This window comes from Rhamphochromis longiceps, linkage group LG7 (genome assembly GCF_057381845.1).
Source record: "Rhamphochromis longiceps isolate RC_006_pf linkage group LG7, R_longiceps_female_GT1.1, whole genome shotgun sequence".
NCBI lineage: Eukaryota > Metazoa > Chordata > Actinopteri > Cichliformes > Cichlidae > Rhamphochromis > Rhamphochromis longiceps.
In genome coordinates this window covers 26651044-26675698 of record NC_140563.1, presented here as the reverse complement: position 1 = coordinate 26675698, position 24655 = coordinate 26651044, and the positions used below count along the sequence as shown (strand labels likewise).

At 41.7% G+C, this 24655-nt stretch overlaps 1 protein-coding gene and 1 pseudogene across 1 annotated transcript; one reads left to right on the top strand and one right to left on the bottom strand.

Moving 5' to 3' along the window:
• The first annotated feature begins 1348 nt into the window (after positions 1-1348).
• cfdp1 (chromatin remodeling protein CFDP1) lies at positions 1349-21702 on the top strand. The gene is made up of 7 exons (XM_085413106.1): positions 1349-1573; positions 2354-2477; positions 2715-2940; positions 3413-3522; positions 5139-5270; positions 18649-18807; positions 20520-21702. The coding sequence occupies exons 1-7, from the start codon at positions 1504-1506 to the stop codon at positions 20608-20610; spliced, it is 912 nt and encodes a 303-aa protein (XP_085269232.1). The 5' UTR covers positions 1349-1503; the 3' UTR covers positions 20611-21702.
• Positions 7838-15996, bottom strand: LOC146665424 (histone H1 pseudogene; annotated as a pseudogene).
• Positions 21703-24655: the final 2953 nt, after the last annotated feature.

The following is a 24655-nucleotide window of genomic DNA, read 5'->3' as shown; positions in this document are numbered from 1 at the left end:
ATAATGGCAAAACCTACACACTGAACCTTCAAACAGAATTTCACATAGGCCAACTGTCCCAGACTACATACTTGACATGCAGAATGTAGTAAATGGGAATGGAACCACTAGCTTTCCAACTGGTAGATAACCCACTCTAGCGCCTACACCACAGCTGCCCTATATTAAAACATGGATGGCAAAAAACATTTAACCGATGTTTTAATTATTGGTACTGAAGCCCAGAGAAAGAAACTGTCAGAACACCTACAATCACTGGCAATAAAAACCTCCAAACAGTAGGCATCATCTTTGACAAGGATCTTAGTTTTGAGCAACACAGACGTTTAACTGAAACTAAGACAGAAATGTAACTAAGGATTTAGATCACCTTAAGGTTATTGCCAGAGTACAGTTCCCCTCTCTCTAGCTGATGCAGAGACATTACATGCTTTTATTTCCCCTAAAATTGATTACTGTCATGCTTCACTTTCTGATGGTGGATACAAGACTTGGGGACTTGAGGAATGGGCTTCCTCCAAAGGGTGGCTGACTCTCCCTTAGAGATAGGGTGAGAAGTTTGGCCATCTAGGAGGGGCTCAGAGTAGAGCTGCTGCTCCTTCACATCGAAAGGAGCCAGTTGAGGTGGTACGTGCATCTGACAAGGATGTGTCCTGGGAGCCTCCTGGGTGAGGTGTTTCGGGCTTGTCCCACCAGGCAGACCCAGGACACACTGAATAGATTATATCTCTCGGCTGGCCTGGGAACTCCTCGGTGTTCCCCCGGGCAAGCTGGAGGAGGCTGCTGCCCCCCTGACCCCGGATACGCGGAAGAAGATGGGTGGATGGTTTGATCCTTGGCTGCGTCAGTCTGCATGCCAAATTATTCTTGGGCAAAATTGAACCAGTGCTTGGGTGGGGTGTGAATGTATATGAATGTTAGAATGTTAGTGTGACCGAAAGCACTTAGGTGTAGAAAAAAAAGTCCTTGTATGAATGGGTGAATGAGGCACATTGTATATGGAACTCAAGTATCTTCTTATACACGGATTGAGAACTGGGAAGAAGAAATAATTATCACTGGATTGGTGATCCAGGGGTTAACAGCCAAACACAGCTGGATTATGTATTCACTACAAGCAGCCAGAATCTGTCCAGTTTGTGATGCTAAGAGCAGTCTTCCTGCAGAGGTTTTGTTTCAAGTCTTTGGCCAGCTAGTGACATCTATGAAGCACACAGATTTAATACACGGGGTTTGTTTCGTTCCGTTTTCCCCGCCTGTCTTCTGTGCCGCATTTCAGTCCAGTAGGTGGCGCATATGTTCCTTAAGATAGTTTACCAACCGCCATTAAACCAGAAGAAGAAGAAGACAAACCGCCGAAGAAGAAGAAACAGAAGTCATTTTGTATTTTCGTTCGTTTAACATGTTTCAGGTGTTCAGTTTATTTATGCCCGTCACAGAGTTTTAAGGGTAACGTTTGTACTTTGCATCGTTAGCGAGGAGGAACTTATTAGCAGTGACAGCATGATGAACTATTCCGACTATGACTCTGATGGATATTCGTCGAATGAAGATGCAGACTATGTCCCATCAGGTGAGGACTGTAAACACTATGGTGAGGTTTCTGCCATTCAGTGAAGAAAAAGAAGAACCTTAAGTATCATTAACTGAGCTGCAAACGACAGGCAGAAACATGGTTACTGACACTGATGGTTATTGATGGCTCTCTTTCCCTGTGTTGAAATAAAGCATGTTAAAGCTGAGAAATTCTTCGAAAGCTACGAGTGCTTTTTTTGATTCGTTTCCAACAACTGTTTTCACATCAAATCAAATTCAGATCCAGACGCAAACACTCACAAAATAATGCACACAGCCTGAGTAGCACGTGCAATAGTGCAATACAGTAGTTACAAAAAGCGCCTTACTCACCCTCTTTAGTACTTGTGACTTGGAGCCCTAAAACATGGAGTTGACATCGCCATGGCAGCTTAAAAAAAGCCTGGATTATTGTAGACTTTCTAGTAGAAAAACTCAGACTGCAGCTGTTAATCTGGAAGCTCAGTCAGGTGTGAGATTATACAGTCCAAACAGGCAGATGCAGTCCTGATATACCAAGATGAAGCCTGAGTTCTCTTGGTGATATGGTTCAAGTCATAATTTTCACTTAAAAAATAGTGCTAATCAGTCAAATCAGCTGTGTCAAAACATGCTGAGTTAACTCTCATTGTTAGCTTTAAATGCAGTTTCACATCCACATTGATTAAAAAGCCTGATGAAATGATGCCCTCTTAGTACAGTTAAGTTGATTTGATTATTCTTGATATTGATCTTGTTATGCATCATTTACACTGCTTCCTGTACTTTTTCACCTCAGATGATAACCTCAGCGAGGATGACATAAATGAGTGTGAGAAGGAGGACCCTCTTCATGAGGATGACAGTGTGCCCCATTCTGAGCCCATCAGCAAGAAAAAAAAGAAAAAGGACATCAGTGTGAGGTAAGAGGTTTCGACAGCACCGTTCAATGAGAGGACAGTGTTTCCAAATGGAGAAAATGTAGTTAAATCTGTTTGTGTTCTCTGATGGCGGGAACACTGGACCATTTTCATTCTTTGAAAGTAAAACTTTTTATGGCTTCATAAAATAGACTACAGTTGATGTCCAAAAAAAGTAAATGTCATCAGATCCTCATGATCTTGAGTTTTAGTCGCTGGTGTCACTTAAAATATTTACAGAAAGAGAAAGAAGAGATTACTGAAAGTAGACGACAAAGATGAAGATGTTGGTGGAGCTAAAGAGGCGGATAACCCACAAGAAGAAGTGAAAACACCCACTAAGGCAAAGGCTCAGGATGATGAAGCAAAACAGAAGAAAAAGTCAGATGAACTTTGGGCCAGTTTCTTATCTGACGTTGGATCCAGACCCAAAGAGTCTGCACCACAGTCGGGTACCGCACAGAAGGTAAATATCTTTGAAACTTCGATATTTCATTTTGCCAGGTTTTTAAATGTGTTCGAATTTAAAGCTTGGACGATTGCTTTGATTTGCATAAACCACCTTTGAGACATGAACACTTTTAGTCATCTTATGTCCAAAATATCTGTGTGTGGGGGTTTTCAAATTGAAGCTGAGCTGAACAGACTTTGATTCGATACCAATTTGCACCACAAGATGGTGTAGTAACTCAAGTTGGCACTAGTCTTGCCCAACAGCAAAGGAAGATGAAATCAGGGGAGAGACACTTGTGGGCTCTGTAGTTTGGGCACTGTGAGGCTGCTGTTTTGATCTGGTCTCTAACTGGGAAAACAACTTGCAAAATATCAAGTTGATTAAACTCACATTGGAGCATTGTTGTGTTGAACAGCATTGTTCTCTGTGTGTCTGTTTTCTATATACTTACTTTCTAGTATCGTTCTTTTGTTTTTGTCTTCAGGATGATTCCACAGTTTCCAAGACTGTTTCTACGGTGACTGAAACGAAGTCGTCAGGTCCTGCTAAAGTCACCATCACCAAAGTTTTTGACTTTGCAGGCGAGGAGGTTCGGTAAGCTTCTGTTTTAAAAGCATTTGCACACTAATCAGCAGGTGGACACACACCATCTGGTCTGATGGCAGTGTAGTAGGCGGATGTCTCAGTTGGTAAGAACAGGACCATTTTGTGAATGAGCGTCGGCTAAACTCTTATCATGTCCACACAGTCCAGAGATGTGCTTAGTTTCTGACACTAGTAAAACTTGAAAATACTGTTATTTAAATGAAGAAGTGTGGTACAAAGATTATTTGTTTTTGTTTTTTTAAGCAGTGGTTATTTGTGAACAGTAGCATTCCAGCATTATGCCTTAATCTGGTTGTCATCATATTAATGCAACATTTCAAAGTGATAGGGAGCCCTGAGGCCTGCATTGTGAAGCAGTATTTGTAGTTAGTAAGGTGACTTCAGTTTTGACCCCAGAGTTTTAAAGGCTATATTGCTATGGTAACAACACAGCACCCTATATCACAATATGCTCGAGATATTAAGGAGTTCTCTTGAAAATGATATTCCTAGAATACAGTTGACCTCAACTGCAGACAATCGAAGGATTTCAAGTTTCTTTTCTTTAATGAACATGAAGAAAGTTGGCTTAGAAAACACAGTTTTGTTGGGCTGCATCATTGTGCTGTTGGATGTCTTTTCGTGATAGAGAGAGGAAGCTGCAGCTTGACCATAAATTATATGCTGACTGAGCCATGGAATAAATAAAAGCTGCTTTGGCTGGATTTTTTGATACTTTCATCTGTACACAGGCTCCAAATGCTTATAGTTCTTACAGTCTTTTTGGGGGGGGTTGTTAAGCTGCAAATATGAAACCCTCCTGCTGTTGGCCCTGTTTGCTCTATTCAGTTTTGACACAGACATCTTGTTTATGTGTCTCCAGTTGCTTAGAGGCATTATGGTCATGAAAGCGTGCCTCGGACTCATGGAAAGGTTAGTTTTGTGTTTGTGCGCTCTGGTGAAACTCAGCTACAGTGGTGTGTGACGTGATGGCAAAGTGTACTGTAGTCCTAAGTCTTTAAACGGGCAGTGGAAGACTTGATTTTTAATGACTTTCAATCAGAATCATGGATTTGAGAACATTTTCTGTTGTTATTCCGGCTTTCAGCCAACCACTGAGAATTTTCTAGCATCTGTGCTGCGCAAGTACTCATGGAACTTCTAAAGTGCATCGTTTAACTCCCTGTCCATCTAGCACAGTATGGGCTGATGGCAGTATGCTTACATGCCTAAAATTTAAGCCCAGTTTGTGCACAAAGATTGGGGGAAGATCCTATATCATAAATTACTCACAGACTATTCATGAAGATTCCTTTAGCCTGCATTTATGTGACTGCATTGTTGAGTCTATATGTAATACCTGGTTTATCCAGCAGTTATTATGTTGAAGAACACGGTGCAAGTCTTTGCTCTACATGTTTCTCTTGTATGCATGAGTCTAATCTCACTGTATCACACACTACTTGCACGTTTAAGACCTGGAACTCCCTCTGTTTTTGTTGTTTAATGATGTTTAATGGAAAGGTGTGCTCCATAGGCTTGCTGGATACTGAAGCAGTTTTTATCTGTCTGCATGTTTTTTTTAATACAGTTTAACAGAATACACATTTGTCTCCATCTTTCAGGGTGAATAAAGAGGTTTCAGCTGACTCCAGGGAAGCAAAGAGTTATCTCAAGAGCCAGAGCATCAAAGAGGACGAGAAGAGCGACAAAGAGAAGATGTCATCACCCTGCTCTCCACCACTCCCTGGTTCCAGGTACACAAATACTACTCTAGGATTATTACTGCTGCAGGATTACTCTACCATTTCCATATCATTGGATATTTAGTACCAGTGCACGAGCGTGGTTGTTGCTTAAAAAATGCTGAAAAATCAAGATTGGTTTGAAGAAATAAATGCTAAAAATTTGTACTGTAAAACTGCACAGTCGGTGTGGATGGTTGCAATGAGAATAGGTGAGTCCGAAAAAATCTAGTGTGTAAAGGCCTTAAGGAGTGGAAAAGAAATTGTCAGTCCATCACGGGGAGTCCCCCAGCAGCCTGAGCCTATACCGGTATAAAGGAGGATTCTGTACCACCTGAATCCAGTCTTAAGTGCTCTGCTTTATCAAAAAGGAAAGTTTTAAGTCTAATCTTACAAGTAGAGAAGGGTGTCTGTCTCCTAAATCCAAAGTGGGAGCTGGTTTCACAGGAGTGGCGCCTGATGGCTGAACACTCTGTGTGCCATTCCACTTTTAAATATCCTAGGAACCACAGGTAAGCCCACAGTCTGAGAGCGAAGTTTTCTATTAGTATAATAAAAAACTGTTGTTTTTAAGAATTGTGATATAGCTAGATATTGTTTAGGTTTGGTGACTTTCCTCATATTATATACATTCTGGTCCTGTGTCACCTTTCGGCATCACATTCCTTGTTGCTGATCAGTTTTTATCCCTCAGCCACAAAAGGCTCATGGAGTATTATTGTCACCCGGCGGGCGACGTGGACGCCCAAGTTTGTGAAGGTGATAACTCGAGAACCAGGCAACGTAGGACTCTCAAATTGACACCATGGCTGCATCTTCTAAAAATCTTGGGCGAGCTTGAATCTCAGTGACCTTGAACTCAAGGTCAGAGGTCAAGTTATCTGAGAATCTTGTGAATGCGTTAACTCAAAAAGGAAGTCACCTAGGACTTTCAAATTGATAATACACGTGTGTCTGCTAAGATCCTGAGGAGTAGCACTGGTGTTCGCCAGGATTTTTGACGTAGTCTTCACACTCCCGTGAGACTGGTTTGTCCCAGCGCACCCTTTGGGTGAGACAGGAGACCTTATACGTGCTGTCATCCCACCAACACTCTTCTGCGTAATCAGTCTACAGTGGGGCAAAAAAGTATTTAGTCAGCCACCGATTGTGCAAGTTCCCACACTTAAAATGATGACAGAGGTCAGTAATTTGCACCAGAGGTACACTTCAACTGTGAGAGACAGAATGTGAAAAAAAATCCATGAATCCACATGGTAGGATTTGTAAAGAATTTATTCGTAAATTAGGGTGGAAAATAAGTATTTGGTCACCTCAAACAAGGAAAATCTCTGGCTCTCACAGACCTGTAACGTCTTCTGTAAGAAGCTTTTCTGTCCCCCACTCGTTACCTGTATGAATGGCACCTGTTTGAACTCATCATCTGTATAAAAGACACCTGTCCACAGCCTCAAACAGTCAGACTCCAAACTCCGCCATGGCCAAGACCAAAGAGCTTTCGAAGGACACCAGGAAAAGTATTGTAGACCTGCACCAGACTGGGAAGAGTGAATCTACAATAGGGAAGCAGCTTGGTGTGAAAAAATCAACTGTGGGAGCAATCATCAGAAAATGGAAGACATACAAGACCACTGATAATCTCCCTCGATCTGGGGCTCCACGCAAGATCTCATCCCGTGGGGTCAAAATGATCATGAGAACGGTGAGCAAAGATCCCAGAACCACACGGGGGGACCTGGTGAATGACCTGCAGAGAGCTGGGACCAAAGTAACAAAGGTCACCATCAGTAACACACTACAACGGCAGGGAATCAAATCCCGCAGTGCCAGACGTGTTCCGCTGCTGAAGCCAGTGCATGTCCAGGCCCGTCTGAAGTTTGCCAGAGAGCACATGGATGATACAGCAGAGGATTGGGAGAATGTCATGTGGTCAGATGAAACCAAAGTAGAACTTTTTGGTATAAACTCAACTCGTCGTGTTTGGAGGAAGAAGAATACTGAGTTGCATCCCAAGAACACCATACCTACTGTGAAGCATGGGGGTGGAAACATCATGCTATGGGGCTGTTTTTCTGCCAAGGGGACAGGACGACTGATCCGTGTTAAGGACAGAATGAATGGGGCCATGTATCGTGAGATTTTGAGCCAAAACCTCCTTCCATCAGTGAGAACTTTGAAGATGAAACGAGGCTGGGTCTTCCAACATAACAATGATCCAAAACACACCGCCCGGGCAACAAAGGAGTGGCTCCGTAAGAAGCATTTGAAAGTCCTGGAGTGGCCTAGCCAGTCTCCAGACCTCAACCCTGATAGGTTTGTAACATAAACCTATTCGCTGGAACGTTAAGGACAATCTGCTACGCAGCAAAAGCAAGACTCAAGGCACCAAAGTTCTCTGGTTACTCATGCATGAGGGAGACCTGGCTGGAGCCAAGCGTCGTTCCACCACTTGACCACTGTCAGACTCTCAGCCAGGTTTCCTCACAGCACTCCTTTTATTGTGGTTACATGAATATGCATAGGGTCATTAACATATAACATCTTACATAGGTATACATGTGAACAAAGAATACTGTGTGTGTGTGTGTGTGTGTGTGTGTGTGTGTGTGTGTGTGTGTGTGTGTGTGTGTGTGTGTGTGTGTGTGTGTGTGTGTGTGTGTGTGGGGACTGCTGATCAAAGGGTCAAACATCCTTGGTCAGGAAGAGGGTAGCCTCCCCCTCACCCTAGATGGTTCATCCTAGATAACACGGTGAGGAAGTCCTGCAGTTCATCTAAACAAAGAGCACCTAGCCTAGAACAGACGTAGCTACGTTAATCCTACCATAAAACAATAAGACACGGTATGACCTCTCATGCTCCCAAAGTGCTGTCTAATACACACAAAGTTTGCAGACTATCAAGGATCAAAACCTCTACCAATCTACAACTAATTACAAAACTCTAAGCATATATAAGTAAATATTTCTAAGCATAAATGACAATCAACAATACAAATCTAACATTTCCCCCCTTTTTGACCTTTATGCCTGAAAAGTTCCCAGGTATGAATACGTCATGTCTGACAGTTTCAATGCAAACCTTTTTATACTCAGCATATGTCAAATCACCCTAAATTACTGAAAGGTACACAGTTTAATAAATGTATTAGCAGTTACCCCATTCATTGAGCTCATCTCATGGCAAACTGCATCTTACGAGCAACCAAAGAAATTGTTAATTTAATAGTGAAACTAAAAAAGTAACATTTTCAAAAACATCTCAACTTGGTGGTGCTTCCTCCGGGTGTGCACATCACATGTCTCTCTGCAGAGTGGTTTAAGCTCTGCAGGGCGTCATGAATGTCTCTTCCAGTTGTTTCCGTCACTGTCCATAGGACCAGAGTCCAAATGTATGTAGAATAGACATTCAAACATACTAGTTGGTTTTGTGGTTCGTCAACATGGGTCTCAGCTATTTCCAAGCTGCAGACCTCTCAGCACTCTAGTTTTATGGCCTCTTACCAGCCCCCATCACCTGACTTCAGACCTTCGTCTTGTGAGGGGGATATTTATGACTCCTTAATTGTCCACGCTCTGCAGAAAAAGCTCTCTGTGGAAAGGGTGCTGGGTTCCGTCATCTTACTGCTGTTATGATCCCAGCAGCCTTCAGAGTGTCATCGTATGCACAGTACAGTGGCACAGCGTTAGGTGATGTTCATAGGAAACTGCTGTTATCACCACCATAGCTTCTGGTTCCTGTGCTTTCACAGAATCATGATGTCATCCTCGAACTCCTTCTGCGCTGTCGATGGAGCTTGGCACGCTCCCCTCATCCCACGAGTTTTCATGTTCCAACGCTGCTGAAGGTTTAAGGCAGAGCACGTCGTACACCTTAGTTGTCTTCCTCAGCGTCAATATTGAATCTTTCATTTTATTTAAAATCTTGCTGTGGGAAGTCTCCTCTTGATTTCCTGGAAGCTTAGTAGCACAGCTCTCTGTGTGATGTCTGCTGTGCTGAAGATGATCTCTGATCCTCCTGAAGCCTCTCTCCCATCTTGTGGACGATCCTCTCCTCTATTTTGCAGGCAGTTTCATGGTCCTTGCTGTGGCTCCAAGGTCTGATTTCATGATGGGCCCCAACCAGCTTGACCTTTGACCTCAACCACTGCCTGGCTGTCAGCTATGCCTGGAATGGTTCACGCTTCTCACTGGGCCTCTGAAGATTTCTCAGGAGATTACTGCTGCACCTGTATTTCCTTGCTAAGAAGAAAAACTTCTATTTGGAGAGCATGTCAACAATCATCAAACCACATTCTTTAGTTCAGTGAACTTTACTTATAGGCCATCAAAGCCTCATCTGAACATGGATGCACCACTTGCATAGGTTTAATATTTGTAAATAAACGGCTAATCACACAAATCACTGCAACAATAATAAAAAACATTGTTTAATGTTAATCCTTGGACCCCTCCTCTTGACGCATGGACACACCCATGCGTCAACTCACCAAACCTGGATTCCAGTCTTAAAGAAAAAGATTAGCTAGATCATATCCCAGGCAACATCAGGGCATCTCCTCCCCTGGAGCAGCACCACCCTGGACCTATAATCCTGCAATGAAAATGTTAGTGTGCTTTGCATATTAAGTTTGCTTAACACCTGGCTCTCCCAGGAGCCTGCATACACACCATCATGGCCTGGAAAACAAAATCTGGAAGTAAAATCAAACTCCATACCTGTAAACAATTGTATCATAAGGACAAGAAGCATTCAACATCAGCAAGACAAGTGTCACGTGCAGGTTTTCTCAAATCAGTAAACTACAATTATTTTCATAAGTCGCCTCAGACATGGATCATCCCATGTACTCAGGCAACATTAATGTAATCGGTGACTGCTCTTAAGCAAAGTCACTCCACTTATATATTACTATGGGCTCAAAAGTGGCCAGCTAATGAGCCCATATCAAACTATCCCAGAAACACTGTATCTCTTATTTGTTTTACTCATGTCACTTGTCCGTTTCAGCTGAATCTTCCACAGCATTCTCAAAGAAATTAACATTAGCAATACACATTGACTGTAGTCAGACAGAGGTCAGACACAGGTCAACAGGTTCCAGAGGTGCCATAAAAACACCATAAAGTCAACCCTAGCTGTGGAAAGAAGTAACACCAGTTCTCAACACAGGAAATTTCACACAGGTTATTCACATTATCAAAGTAACCTTCACATTTTCCCATCAACACAATGCAACAGCATCACCACTCATAACCCGTAAACACAGTTTTCCTCACACATAAACCCAGAAATCCTGTAGTAGGAAAAAACATCAACCAGTTGTCCTGGCATAAATCGCATCATCAATTCACATGAAGAACTGGCATGCTGTAAGAAAAGAAAATGCAAATATTAGCGCTTGCGCAGGCGTATGCATACTTTGTCACAGATATCTCTGTGAGCACACAAGCTAGTGAATGACACACACATAGTAAATTCACAGACACAGAAAATGGCATTTAAAAGGTTAAATCATCATGCAACCTCGAGTGTTGCTGTCATCTTCCTGCTCCTGTAAAAGGAAACACATGGGTTCATCTGCACCTTTGTCAGGTGGGGGTTAGCTTCACACAATCATGTTCAGTCAGTCAGATATTTTAAAATTCTTACTCATTCACTCAGTGGTTCCTTCTTTTGCTAATTGTGGAAATTATCATCGCATTCGTTTCCACGCTCAGCAAAACGACGTTATTTCAAAAAGAAAAATAATTTAGACTGGATTTCCTCGTTGAATCCTTTTTGGGGGGGACTCTCATTTCCTAATTGTCCCAAATAAGTGGCTTTCTCCTGAACCCATTTTAAATGTGGAGAAACTCACTTGCAACAATTTTCTTGACGACGTGTAACGCTTTTAATTCCCGACTTGCAGATCTGCTCAAAGAAAAGAAATTCACAAGCAAAAATCAGTGCTTGTTCAAAAATGAAAAATAAAAAATAACAGAGATTATCAAACCAAACTCTCAGTGCACTGTGAAAGTATCAAAATAAAAAGGCCTTGTTAAGTCATGACACAAGCTCCTCATCTCAGGAGGGTAAATCATACCATTAGCATGGTTTATCATACCATCATACTAATCGGCAGGCTCAACTTCACAACAAAAGAAAAATCATCAGCTAGATTCACTCCAAATCAACCATCAGCTGCACAACACACAACATAACCCTAATGTCATATTAGCTATGAGTTTAATCACCCGGTCTGTGCTCTTCACTCATTTAAGCCACAGATCTATTTTATTCAATTTTTCCTTTTTCCCTTCATCATAAAACATGTGACATGCTGTCATGCACTTCACAAAACAGTCTGTTCTGACGTATTCAGAGTTGTGTATCTAAATACAGGATTCACTCGCACATCAAAGCAGGAAACTCAGTCTCTACTCAACACACAACAAACTCCAACACATCTCATTCACTCGTGCTAGAATTCAATCACCTTTCATTAATCTAAAACCGATCAACTAATTTGCATATCAGCTATTAACCCACTAAGTTGACAGGACGACAGAAAAGCATGTTCAAAATAGTATCACAAACGACAATTTCCCTCATACAGTAAATTACTTATGCTGCCTCAATCAAGCAGGAAGCTTCTCCCAATTTACCATTTTAACAACTAAATTTATTGTCTGATCACTGGTTGGTCAAACCAGGATCTTTTTTTTTTTTTTTTCCCACAAAAGTTAAATTGTTGTCCTGCAACTTGTAGAGTCAATTTTTTTTCTTTAGGATAAATTCAGTATTTGATAACAAGTGTCTGCTAAATTGACACTATTGTAACACTGATGAAAGATAACAAGCTAATTTTCATTGCATGGGTTTGTGTTATTAGGCAGGTCTAATGCATGTCTGTGGAGCTGCATCTCCAGCAGAGCATGTTCTTAAAGCTGCCTTTCCTACACATTTCTCTGCTATTATTTAATCATTTCTTAACTAATGTGCTATGAGTCTTCATGAGTCATTTTGTGTTTGGAATTGTTAGTAGGGTTAATGCATGTTCTGCTTGTGTGTGTGTGATTTTGTATATGTTTCTATTTTCGCAATGTTTCAGACTCCGTCTCAATTTTCCAACTTAAGCAGTCAGTTTTCTTTTCCCCAGGTTTGCTAACCCAAATTTTGATTTCCCACATTAAATAATTCCTATGTGTTCTCACCTAGTCTTCTCACTCTGTTGTCCTCTCACTCTTTTGTCCTCTCCCTCTTCAACAGTCCCGGCAGTTCTCCTTCAGCTTTGTCCTGTCTAGTAGCTGAAGTGCTGCTGCTGCCTTCTTGGGCGACTTCTTAGCAGCTGCTGCCGGTTTCTTGGCTTTGGCTGCGGCGGGCTTCTTGGCTTTGCTCTCAGTAGCCTTGTTCATCTTGAAGGATCCGGAGGTCCTGGTGCCCTTGGTCTGCACCAGAGTGCCCTTCGCCACCAGGCTCTTGATGGCGGTCTTGACACGGGCCTTGTTCTTGTCCACATCGTAGCCTCCGGCAGCCAGAGCCTTCTTGAGAGCGGCCACAGACAGGCCGTTGCGCTCCTTGGAAGCGGCCACGGCTTTCACAATCAGCTCGCCCACGCTGAGGCCGACCTTCTTGGGCTTGGAAGTCATCGTCTTCTTCTTCTTGGCCTGAACCTCGGCGCAGGGCGTGTTTATGATGGAGCCTTTCCCACCACAGCGCTGGCACGTTGAACGCATCATGAAGGGTCCATTTCTTTCATGTCGCTAGCCGCATGTGGCTTGCCCGAGTCACTCAGTCCTTTTTGAGCATTTCAACATGCTGCCGCCGCAGACCCTGGCCTCAGATCCAGCAAGTTTAGCGCGCTGATCTCCAAAAAAGTCCCGAAGGCCAGAAAGACGTCAAATAAGTGTCTCGTGCTGAGAACTCAAACAAAAACTCCTCTTCACGCTGCCATCTTGCTCGCCCCTCCGTGAAATTCAACCAATCAGACAGGAAGATGGGTTTGCTTTCTTCTTCTGCTGCTGTTTATCCACATTGCTGCTGCTTTGCTGGGACTTTTTGTGCTCAGGACTTGCTGCTGTCTCTTTATCATGTTATTGCTTTGGAGCTGCATTCCTTATCTTCAGGGAGGAGTGAGCTCGCTTGTGAGGTTGAGAAACACATGGCACTGTAAATAAGTCAGCCAGAAACTTGGCCTGCATGTTTCCAATGATGTTAAACTATAACTTTCTTCCGACCGCTGCATGTGGAAAATTGATTCAGGTCTGTTTTTCACCTGAAAGTGACAAACTAAGACATTTCATTATTATCATCACTGCTTAATCAACACACATCTCTCTCTGTGTGTGTTTTTGTGAACAGTCTTTTCTTAAAAGCAGAAAATGAAATTGTAGTTGTTTTTGGCTGATCAACACAAAACCTTTTTCCTATGATTTTTCTTTTTCACTCTTTTTTTTTCTTTTTTTTCGTTACAATAGCTGGTGACCTGCAGAATCACCGCTCTCACTCACAATCAGAGGCAATCACTTTTGCACAGTGCACAAAAACACTGTGATGTCAGACACATTCACACTCACTTTTTCATCTGCATAAATAAACCATATGGCTGGAGATATGTGCCATGGCGATCCATAAGCATGATCACCAGTTTATTTAATTATTTTTAATCCAACAAAACAAATAAACAAAAACATGATGCTGATGCTACACACACACACACGAGTCAAGGTGCAGAAAAACTGCTCATGGAAACGCTGCACACTCTCTGTTTCCCTCTCTTTGAGTAGTTCTCAGACAGCTCTTGATCTGATAATGTGTAGCTTGCTCATCAGCTCAAAAAACAAAAACAAAACTGCAACGCGACATCACACAGTAGTTGCATGCTCTGCCCACAGTGGCAAAGTCTTACACTTACATATTCAACACAGCTTCTCCATCATGTATTTTTAGATGTTTCATACAGGGTTGAGCATATTAGTTGTTTTCACAGATGTGCTCTATATCTCAACAATGGCTCATAATAAGACGACAGTCTTCCACACAGGTCAAGTGCCTCTATGCACTTCATGAGTTTAAATATTTATCTATATCACTTCACCTCACATGTCATTGTACTGAATTTAAGCAACCACAAGCTTAATGTAGATTACTTTTAACAACTATCCACCTCAATTAAATCTATGGTCTGGCACACAGGCTGCTGTCGATCAGGGCAAGCTAAAGAATAAACATTGTGTCAGCAAGGGGTGGGGGGAAAGCCATTCACCAGAGCATATCTTAAGTGCTGCTGATGTGGGCTGGCCTTCTCCACAGCTCTCCAAGGCTGGTGTGTTTTCTGAAAACTTCTAACATTTGAATCTCTTCCATTTATAAGCCTGCGATTAACCGCACGGCTCAGGTCCGCGTGAAACCCGCGCGACCGCATTCGCGTGCACCCACGCAGCTGTGGAGCCTTCGCTCTCTCTCTTTTATACATAAATACTTTGTGCTGCCAGGAGCAAAGTCCAGCACAAACGTCTTTCTCCCTCCGACTCACTCTTGGTTGCTTAGAAACCCATGATAACAACAACAGTCGGTGTCACAGACCACATGTTCTGCTCCGCACACACAACAACAACAACAACAACAACAACAACGACGACGACAATGACAACAACACAAAATAGGCCTACTGTCCAGCACAATCTGGACCCCGCGGAACTTCTCAACACCCCACTGAGCGGTGGAGAACTCACTACAGTACCCCACACAGCGGTCTGTATTTCGCCCCACTAAGACGGCGAACCAAAAAAAGTTCGAACTGCGCAACTCTGCGACTTAATGCTTCTGTACAAAAAACCCCACTGAGCGGCCTTGTACATCGCCCCACTTAGACGGCGAATTTTAGCCCCACTGAGCGGCCACGGGCAACACCCCACTAAGCGGTGAAGACGTAATTATAGCTATAAACTCTTTTTTTTTTTTTTTTTTTTTTCTTACTTGGAGTTGCTTATTGCGTGTAGCATCAGTCCCGAATCCCATCAATCGCCATCCATCGAGGAGAAAAAAAACAGACGGCTAATCCACCGGCCCGATGACGAATTCTCACGCCTCAGGACTTTGTTGCAGGACCTCTATAAGTCCTGGCTGACGTCAGTCTTTCGGTGTGTCTCTTTTCCCCTCGGTGAACGTCGACTCCAGGGATCCGGCTCTCGAAGGACCAATTAATGATAGGTTTGTAACATAAACCTATTCGCTGGAACGTTAAGGACAATCTGCTACGCAGCAAAAGCAAGACTCAAGGCACCAAAGTTCTCTGGTTACTCATGCATGAGGGAGACCTGGCTGGAGCCAAGCGTCGTTCCACCACTTGACCACTGTCAGACTCTCAGCCAGGTTTCCTCACAGCACTCCTTTTATTGTGGTTACATGAATATGCATAGGGTCATTAACATATAACATCTTACATAGGTATACATGTGAACAAAGAATACTGTGTGTGTGTGTGTGTGTGTGTGTGTGTGTGTGTGTGTGTGTGTGTGTGGGGACTGCTGATCAAAGGGTCAAACATCCTTGGTCAGGAAGAGGGTAGCCTCCCCCTCACCCTAGATGGTTCATCCTAGATAACACGGTGAGGAAGTCCTGCAGTTCATCTAAACAAAGAGCACCTAGCCTAGAACAGACGTAGCTACGTTAATCCTACCATAAAACAATAAGACACGGTATGACCTCTCATGCTCCCAAAGTGCTGTCTAATACACACAAAGTTTGCAGACTATCAAGGATCAAAACCTCTACCAATCTACAACTAATTACAAAACTCTAAGCATATATAAGTAAATATTTCTAAGCATAAATGACAATCAACAATACAAATCTAACAAACCCCATAGAAAATCTGTGGCGGGAGTTGAAAGTCCGTGTTGCTCGGCGACAGCCCCAAAACATCACTGCTCTCGAGAAGATCTGCATGGAGGAATGGGCCAAAATACCAGCTACTGTGTGTGCAAACCTGGTAAAGACCTATAGTAAACGTTTGATCTCTGTTATTGCCAACAAAGGTTATGTTACAAAGTATTGAGTTGTATTTTTGTTATTGACCAAATACTTATTTTCCACCCTGATTTACCAATAAATTCTTTACAAATCCTACCATGTGAATTCATGGATTTTTTTTTCACATTCTGTCTCTCACAGTTGAAGTGTACCTCTGGTGCAAATTACTGACCTCTGTCATCATTTTAGGTGGGGGAACTTGCACAATCGGTGGCTGACTAAATACTTTTTTGCCCCACTGTAGCTCTGGTCATATTTGCGTATCTGCAGATCATCATCATTATTTAAAAATCACTGAAGCTCCCAAGACCTCAAGCCTGTGCAGACTTGATCCAGTGAGAGCACAGACGGCTCCTGTGACCTGTATGCAACAGATTTTGTTGCATGTCAAACACACATCTGGAGTAGCACTAGTGCCAGCTGTGCTTCACCTCACCCCATTCAGATAACAGTGAAATCCAGCTACACTATCCCGCTGTATGCTCTGCAATGCATTTCTGCTTTTTTCCATTTGCAACTTCCAATACAATAGTATTTCCAATACTTTTTGTTGCCACGGTAATAAGTCAGCTAAGGATGTGCACATCTTCCACCCCAGACACAGGAAATCATCTTCCAGCTTACAGGAAGTATGGTGCTTTACAAGCCATTGCCTGTTTATCTCAGCTGTGTGTGTGTGTGTGTGTGTGTGTGTGTGTGTGTGTGTGTGTGTGTGTGTGTGTAAGTAAAAGGGAACACAACAGGAAAGACCCATTAGCACCACCCCATCATCAGTCCTTGTTGAGGTTGTGTAGTTATCATTTATTTGTAGATTCAGATGATAGTGTTGGTATGTGCTGTTATATAAGCTGGCAGTAATAAGTGTGTGTGTGTGTGTGTGAGAGAAGTCTGACCATAGAAGCTGTTGGTCCTTCATAAATTAATTTCTGCAGTATGCTGTCTGTGTTTACTTTTTAGTCATCCAGGTCATGGTAGTGGAGCTGGGAAAGAAAGAAGTCCAGTTGCCATGTTTCCAACCTCCTTAGACTATATGAGATACTGTACTACACTCAGGGGCCACTGCATTAACTGTACCTGTAACACAAATAACTAAAATGGGGGAGAAAGATGTTGCAAGTTACAGCTGGGCAATTACTCAAAAATGAATTCATTCTGTTAATAATTGCCCCAGTCTGTGTTTATGTACTGTCCTCATAAAACTATAAGAGTCTGTGTCCACGTTCAGCCTGTGATATAGAAGCATGGCGAGAAACTTGAAAACCAAGCTGACAGTAGGGCTGTTCGATATAACGATATATCTCAGATGACGATATAAAAATGTCTATCGTTTCATTTTACGCTATCGTTTGTTTTGTGGTGTCGCAAAATAAACTGTTTACAGCAATATTTTTTCATCATTTTGATGGTCACTGTAGTGGCTATATTAATTTCTTAAAGTTCTCTCTTTCTCTTATATTTAATATAACCACACTACAGACGGACAAGCGCCTGTTTTTATGCGTTGTCATTAGCAACAACGATGGTAACACCATCGCATGTCCGCTTGTTTATTTTCCACATAAGCCTTTCACAATAAAGCTCAAGATCCTGTTGAGACTTTTCAAAATAAACTGAATTATGTGAATGAGTATGCAGGCGAGAAACAAAAGAGCCGTCAGGTGGTAAAAAATAAACCTTAGACTCAAACGTTAGAACAGGCTTTTCCTCGCAGCACGCCGTGTAATAAATACTCACAAAGGCTGTTACAACTTATGTCTAAAAATGTATCGTTTCATGCATCGGTTAAAACACTCGACTCCAGCTACACGATGCCCAGCTGGAAACACTTCACGCAAGTCGAGCTGCCCGAGATTCACAGAATTTGTTACGTGTTGTAACGTGTTACATTTTTGTGATTTATATCGTTATCGGACGATAGATGTCTTATATCGGGATATGAGATTTTGGAAACACTAGTCAGACTGCTGTTGGTGGTGTAATGGTTTTTATAATGGTCATTTTGCACCCTTTGCCTCTTAGTATCTAGTATCAACTGTGCATTATTCATCTACAGTATTGTTGCTGACCTATCACTGTCTGTCCCTTTAGTGTACCCAACACACTCTGTAACAAAGTTTAAATCATCTTAAACTAGTTTCTTAAACATGATGTTATCATGTCAATATGGACCAAAATCTCTGAACAATGTTTCCATCAGCTTTTTGAATCAAAATAGTTTTTCTTTTCTTTTCTTATCTTTTCTTTTTCAATGTTTTTATGTGTTTTTTTCTGCAAGTTTGTTATGCAACCTTAATGACAGTTAAACTGACCTTGAATTTCAAATCTTAAGGGTGTGAATTTGGTGGGTCACCTAAAGGCTTCTCTTTCTGATTTCAGTACTAAGCGTCCAGCAGGCATGTCAAATGTCCTAAGTCGTATTGGGGGAAAGAAGCAGAAAATGAGTACATTGGAAAAGTCAAAAATGGACTGGGATGCTTTTAAATCTGAGGAGGGCATCACCGAGGAGCTGGCTATCCACAACAGAGGCAGAGAAGGGTAAGAGAGTTTCAGCATGTGTGAAGTAATGTTCACTGTGGTCCAGAGGGATGTTCATCAAAACTGGATGTTGTCATTATTTTACGTGACAAAATAATTTAGTAAGATTTGTATATATTTATTTATCATACTTGAACTGAACAAAAAGAAAAAAGGAAGTACGCCTGTCCTACAGACATATCATTAAGTAAAACAACCTTAATAACGTATTTAATATTTAATAACAGCTCATATTTCTTTAGACTCCTACTGATGTTATCAAACTCCTTCCAATAATTATTAACTGGCTACCACATGCTTTCAAGGTGGCTGTAGTTAAACCATTTCTTTAAGAAGTCTTTCCTCGGCCTCATCTTAGCTAACTATAGAGAAATTTCCAACCTTCCTCTTATTTTCAAATTCTTGAAAGACTAGCTATCAAATAGCTAACTGAGAATTTGCAGAGGAATGGTTTATTTGTGGAGGGAGAATCTGCTGGTTGCAGCAGATGACTTCCCCTCCCTGAGCCTGGTTCTGCTGCAGGTTTCTTCCCTTTAAAAAGGAGTTTTTTCTTTCCACATTCGCCAAGTACCTGCTCACAAGAGGTCATTTTAGGGCCTTCACCTTACAATATAACATTCCTTAAGGTGATTGTTGTGATTTGGCACTATATAAATAAAATGAAATTGAATATAATTGTTCTTACTTATCATATTGGTTGTGTATTACTTCTGTGCCAGTAAAAAAAAAGTGGAGATGTCTGCTTGTGCTCTAAATGGGTCGAGATCATGTACTTAATTTTATAGCATGGTAAATAAACATAAGTTATCAATCTTTTGCATGTTAACAGCAAAAACGCTTCAACTTTTAACAGTTGCACAAAGATAGCAGGCAGGCAAGTATCACTCCATTTTTTTTAAATTTTATTTATTTTTTGATCGCAAGGTGTGGAAGAAGGTAGGTATGAAAAGAAGTACCTGGTACCAGGTGCCATCACCTAATGAAAAACCCTAAAAACCGTGTTGAGCCAATCTGAGTAGGTCCTAGTGGAAAAGGTTGATAAGTGTTGTGAGGATCTCATTTCTGCTGTAACATTATAGCGTTGAGTTAGTCCCTAATGAGGCTGACCATAAACATTAATCTTGCATTTCTAAACAAAGCAGTCGGTTCATTTCAGCACTGACCAGCATTATACCAAGAGCAGTGCAAACTGGCATCTCAGCAATCAGTAGATCCAGTAGTGAGTGTGTGAATAGTCTGCCAACCAAAACAGTACAGTATGTTATACTGTATTTTTTTTTTTTACAGTTTGTTTTTTAAAGATGAAATACCAGAGAGAGTTAAAAACAGATGCTCTGTTTACTGACATGAGGCATTTTCATTGTGTTCCACTGTCTTTGTAGAAATGTGAGTAATCTGGCTGCCTATAAAACAAGATGCATCCTCATCTCATCAGGCTGTGAACATGCAGAGTGAGGCAGCAGTGATGAGTCACAAGATGACTTTTACAGCTGCACACTTGTGCCAGTTGCACACTGTTCTACTAAACTCTGCCCCTTTCGTTCACAATGAATGAGCTCCCCTAGTAGCATATATGCATATATGTGCAATAGAGCCACCCTAAAACACGGGGGTGACACTGTGCTTCTTTAGTAAATGACAACAGCCTGCAGTACCTGGATTGATAAAAGTAGGTCTGATGTTTCTGTTCTTTTCTGTTTGTGTGTGCTTAGGTATGTGGAGCGGAAGAATTTCTTGGAGCGTGTCGACCACCGCCAGTTTGAATTGGAAAAGGCAGTACGACTGAGCAATATGAAGCAATGACACAGACTGACAACACACACTCGCACAGAGAACAATTTTTTTTTTTCTTTCCTGCAGCTCTCTTTCTTTCTCTAATGAGGTGCTGTTGTCCCTTTACAGTGAGCTCAAACTACTGTTCTCGCTCGAGTCTATTTCAGGCCCGGTATATTAATAGGCTCAGTTTGTATGGAGGAGGGTTGCTGCGTGTGCTTCCATCCTTGTGTAACCAATAACGAATCTCAGACCTTAACACTGCATCCCTCCTGCTTCCTCAAGTGGCTGATTTAAGACCTCAAGGACGGATTAAAAACCACACTGGTTTATTGTAATTTTTCTTTTCTTTTCTTTTTTTTTTTTTTCTTTTTTTTTTTGCATAATTTCTCTCTGTTATTGAACTTTCATACCCCTCAGGATCTGGGAACATTACACCATCTATAGTGTAAAACCTGACAGGCCAAGAAGCACAAGGACTCAGACGATCTGTCTGTCTTGTTAGGGTAGAGGCTGTAATTATGTATCTTTGTTGGTGCCGACCAAAACCACAAACACAATAATTTTGTTTTCAGTGAGCTCAAACCTGAGCCATGCAGTAGTGGTAATACTCACCATATTGATGACTCCAAAATAGCTGAATCATAATATGGTACGTTACAGCTGCTGTTTATTAAAAGAAAAAATGTTACTTCATCCATAAGACCGTTAAGTACCTCAGTCTGCTGGCTGATTCACAGATCAAAGTGTACTTCGTAGAATTTTAGTATTAGTAATAGTATTTTTTGTTTGTGATAAGCAAACGTATCCGTTAGGTTCAGTGGACAAATAGCTGCAACAGAAAGTGAGACTGATTGGACGTTTCTGTGTTTCCTGGTCCTCGTGTGTGTGTGTGTGTGTGTGTGTGTGTGTGTGTGTGTGTGTGTGTGTGTGTGTGTGTGTGTGTGTGTGGGGTTGTACCTCTGGTGTTTTATCAATTAAGGAAAACTGTTTGAACTGTCTTATTGCTTTCATCAATAGAATCAGGATAGTTTTGTGTTTAACATTATTCAGATTATCATGGAAACAAATCTGTATTTTGCAGAGTTTGAAGCTCATTATAAAAACCACTGTGTACAGTTAGCAGTTTGTAGTGTTACTGATTTACAAAAAAAGGCCTTATTATTAACACTGCAGACATATGACATTTAAATGTTCAAGAAAAAATAGTTTGCACATCACATGTAATGATTCTGCACATATAGATGAACAGAGTGAGTCTTTTCAGTAGAGATGCACTGATCGATTGGCTGGTTTTCAGCTGATTGGCGGTGACCGTGAATGTGCGAGTTCTGCCTTTCCAAAAGTGTAGCTACTGCATTCAACAACAACAAGTGCAGTTCTCCCACCCACAGCAGTGCACACACTCAAATCAAAATAAACAAGTCATTTGATTTCATGCCAGTATTTTTAATGAACCAAAATGTAGTAATGATTAAATAACATGTGGTTGTCAGTGTAGCATCTGAAGTTTTCTTATTTTCACAGCTCTGCCAATCTGTGTATTAACACTTTCAAAGTCTTCTCTCACTATTTAAATAGATTCAGCTGAACTGCAGGTTGTGGCAGCTGAAAGTAAAACTACTAAGCTTCTGATGATGACCTCTGAAAGATGCTAACAGTGTAGCTAACAGCAGTAACCAGAAAGTGCAGGTCTTAAAGAAACTGCAAGTGGGATTACTGCAGCATAGTTACAGCTGTGGTAACCGGGCCACTGCGTCATGGAAGAAGATGAGACTGAACCAACATTGCTGCAGTCATCTTGAAATACCACTAGCAAGCACTGCTAGATTTAAAGAAAAAACTATGTTTATGTTTCTTCAGAAACACTTAAATCCATGTAAATTTAGAGAACAAGAACTCTTATTAAGGATTGGTGCTGATATTAGCAGTGTGTAAGGACAAACACAAACAGCTGGGTGAAACACATTCATGTTAAAGCTTGGTCCAAAACATTTGTAGCTGACCTTTGAACTTCTGGCATTCTCCACAGCAGCTTCCCACATCACTTACTTAAAATACACGTTGACCTCGGGGTCAGTGACTGTGAACCCCACATCAAGCGCTGCACATTGCTTTGTGAACTTGCTCCCTGAGACACTGATAGACAAGTGTTGAGCATTGCAAATTTTGTGGAAGGTGGTTGGTTTGCCTCAAGATGAAAGCGTCTGAGCTGTGATTTTGGTTATTTGTAGTTGCTGTGAGTCACTGGAAATTAGCATACGGCGCAGCATGTTTACACACTCCAGACAAGAAGTAAGATGTTTCAAGTTTAAGCCCTTGGGGACTGAGGCAACCGCTTGCAGTTTCTGTTGAAGAGTGGGAGGTGACTGTCCATCCATTCATCCTTCCTTCTTTCGCTTATCCGGGGTCGGGTTGCAGGGGGAGTAGCCCAAACGGAGAAGCCCAGACCTCCCTCACCCCGGCCACCTCCTCCAGCTTGTCCGGGGGAACACCAAGGCGGTCCCAGGCCAGCCAACAGATATCTCTCCAGCGTGTCCATGGGTCTGCCCTGGGGCCTCCTCCCAGTGGGACATGCCCACAACACCTGGCATCCTTGTCAGATGCCCGAACCACCTCAACTGGCTGGTCAGTCACCTCCTTTCACTGCTCCTTCACATCGAAAGGAGGTTCACTGACCTATTAACTAAAATCAAAAAATCCAAACTATGGAAACTTATTGAACTTGATGTTGGTACTTAACGAAAGCAGAGGTGGGTGGCAACATGTAGGTATACCAATAATACAAGCTTTATAGAAGTGCACAGGATTTTGAGGAGTTTGGATTTTTTTTCGGGTATAAGAACAAAAACAGCTATAGCTGGTCACATGACATTCTGAAGTCAAAAGTTAAAGATTGCTTGAATTTGAAAGTTAAAAAAAAACTAAACATCCATAGAAATCAACTGAAACAACACAGCAGACAAAGCATTTTATTTCATTCATAGACATGCTCCCAATTTGGCTTTGATTCTGAATTTTATCTGTAAGCCCAAAGACTAGTGGCATTTCTCCCATAGCCACCGTTCATTAGAAGAAAATCATAAAATAGTCTAAGTCAGCAACTTTTGGCACAAGCATTATGTGCAATAAAAATATATTTTATCTTTTCTCTTCTGCATATCCAGTTAAGTGGCTTATCCCAGCTGCCATAGGGCAGGTGGGGGACACACCGTGGCCAGGTTGCCAGCCTGTCAGCCTGTCACAGGGCTAGCACAGAGAGGCAGACGGCTATTCACACTCAGTTTTAGAATCACCAGTTAACTTAAGCGCATGTGTTTGGACTGTGGGGGGAAGCTGGAGTACCTGGAGAGCACACATGGGGAGAAGATACAAACTCAGCACAGCAAGGCCCCGGCCAGATGAATTCGAACCCAAGACGTTCTTGCTGTGAGACAACAGTCCTAACCATCGTGTAATTCCTGAACATGAATTCAGTTCCTGCATTAACACCATATTTGTAACATGAAGCATGCAGAGGTATAGTTTCCAAATCTAGACTGTAGCCCAGGAGTGGATGAGTGCATGATGGGGGTTTTATTGTTGTTGTTTTTTTAGAAAAAAGATTTAAACTTCTATGATCCACACATTTATTTCTTATTTTCTACATTCTAAAGGCAATGTGTAAATTTGATCAGGTGAAGATCATCAAAGTGTGTTTTATTTGATCCATCTTTAAATAAATACAATAAACTCAAAGGTCTATTGATTGTCCTATGCCAGTTTTTGTACACTAATGTATTCTCTTATTCTAGCAAAGCAGGTACTATAGCTGTGGTTTGGTTTGGTGATCATCTTGGGGTTTCAGTAAGCAGAGATCAGCACAGCTGTTTTTGAGTCTGGTGTTTCATGAGAGATTTAAATGCATGGACCTATAATGGTGATCTTGTTAAATGAATGTTTTCATTAATTAATACTCCATCTGTTTTCTTATAATTGAATTTGATACAAAGTACCCATCTCCTGAGAAAGCTACCCAATAACGGATGATTTTTCCAACTTCATTTCTTCTTCTTAGCCAGCGGGTTCTCCGCTG

What these genes read in the sequence shown, in the direction of transcription:
- cfdp1 (XM_085413106.1), top strand. Translation starts at nt 1,504, where the DNA reads ATGATGAACTATTCCGACTATGACTCTGATGGATATTCGTCGAATGAA. An exon ending in TGCAGACTATGTCCCATCAG is followed by an intron (nt 1,574 to 2,353) that starts GTGAGGACTGTA and finishes TTTTCACCTCAG; the next exon opens with ATGATAACCTCAGCGAGGAT. An exon ending in AAAAAGGACATCAGTGTGAG is followed by an intron (nt 2,478 to 2,714) that starts GTAAGAGGTTTC and finishes AAATATTTACAG; the next exon opens with AAAGAGAAAGAAGAGATTAC.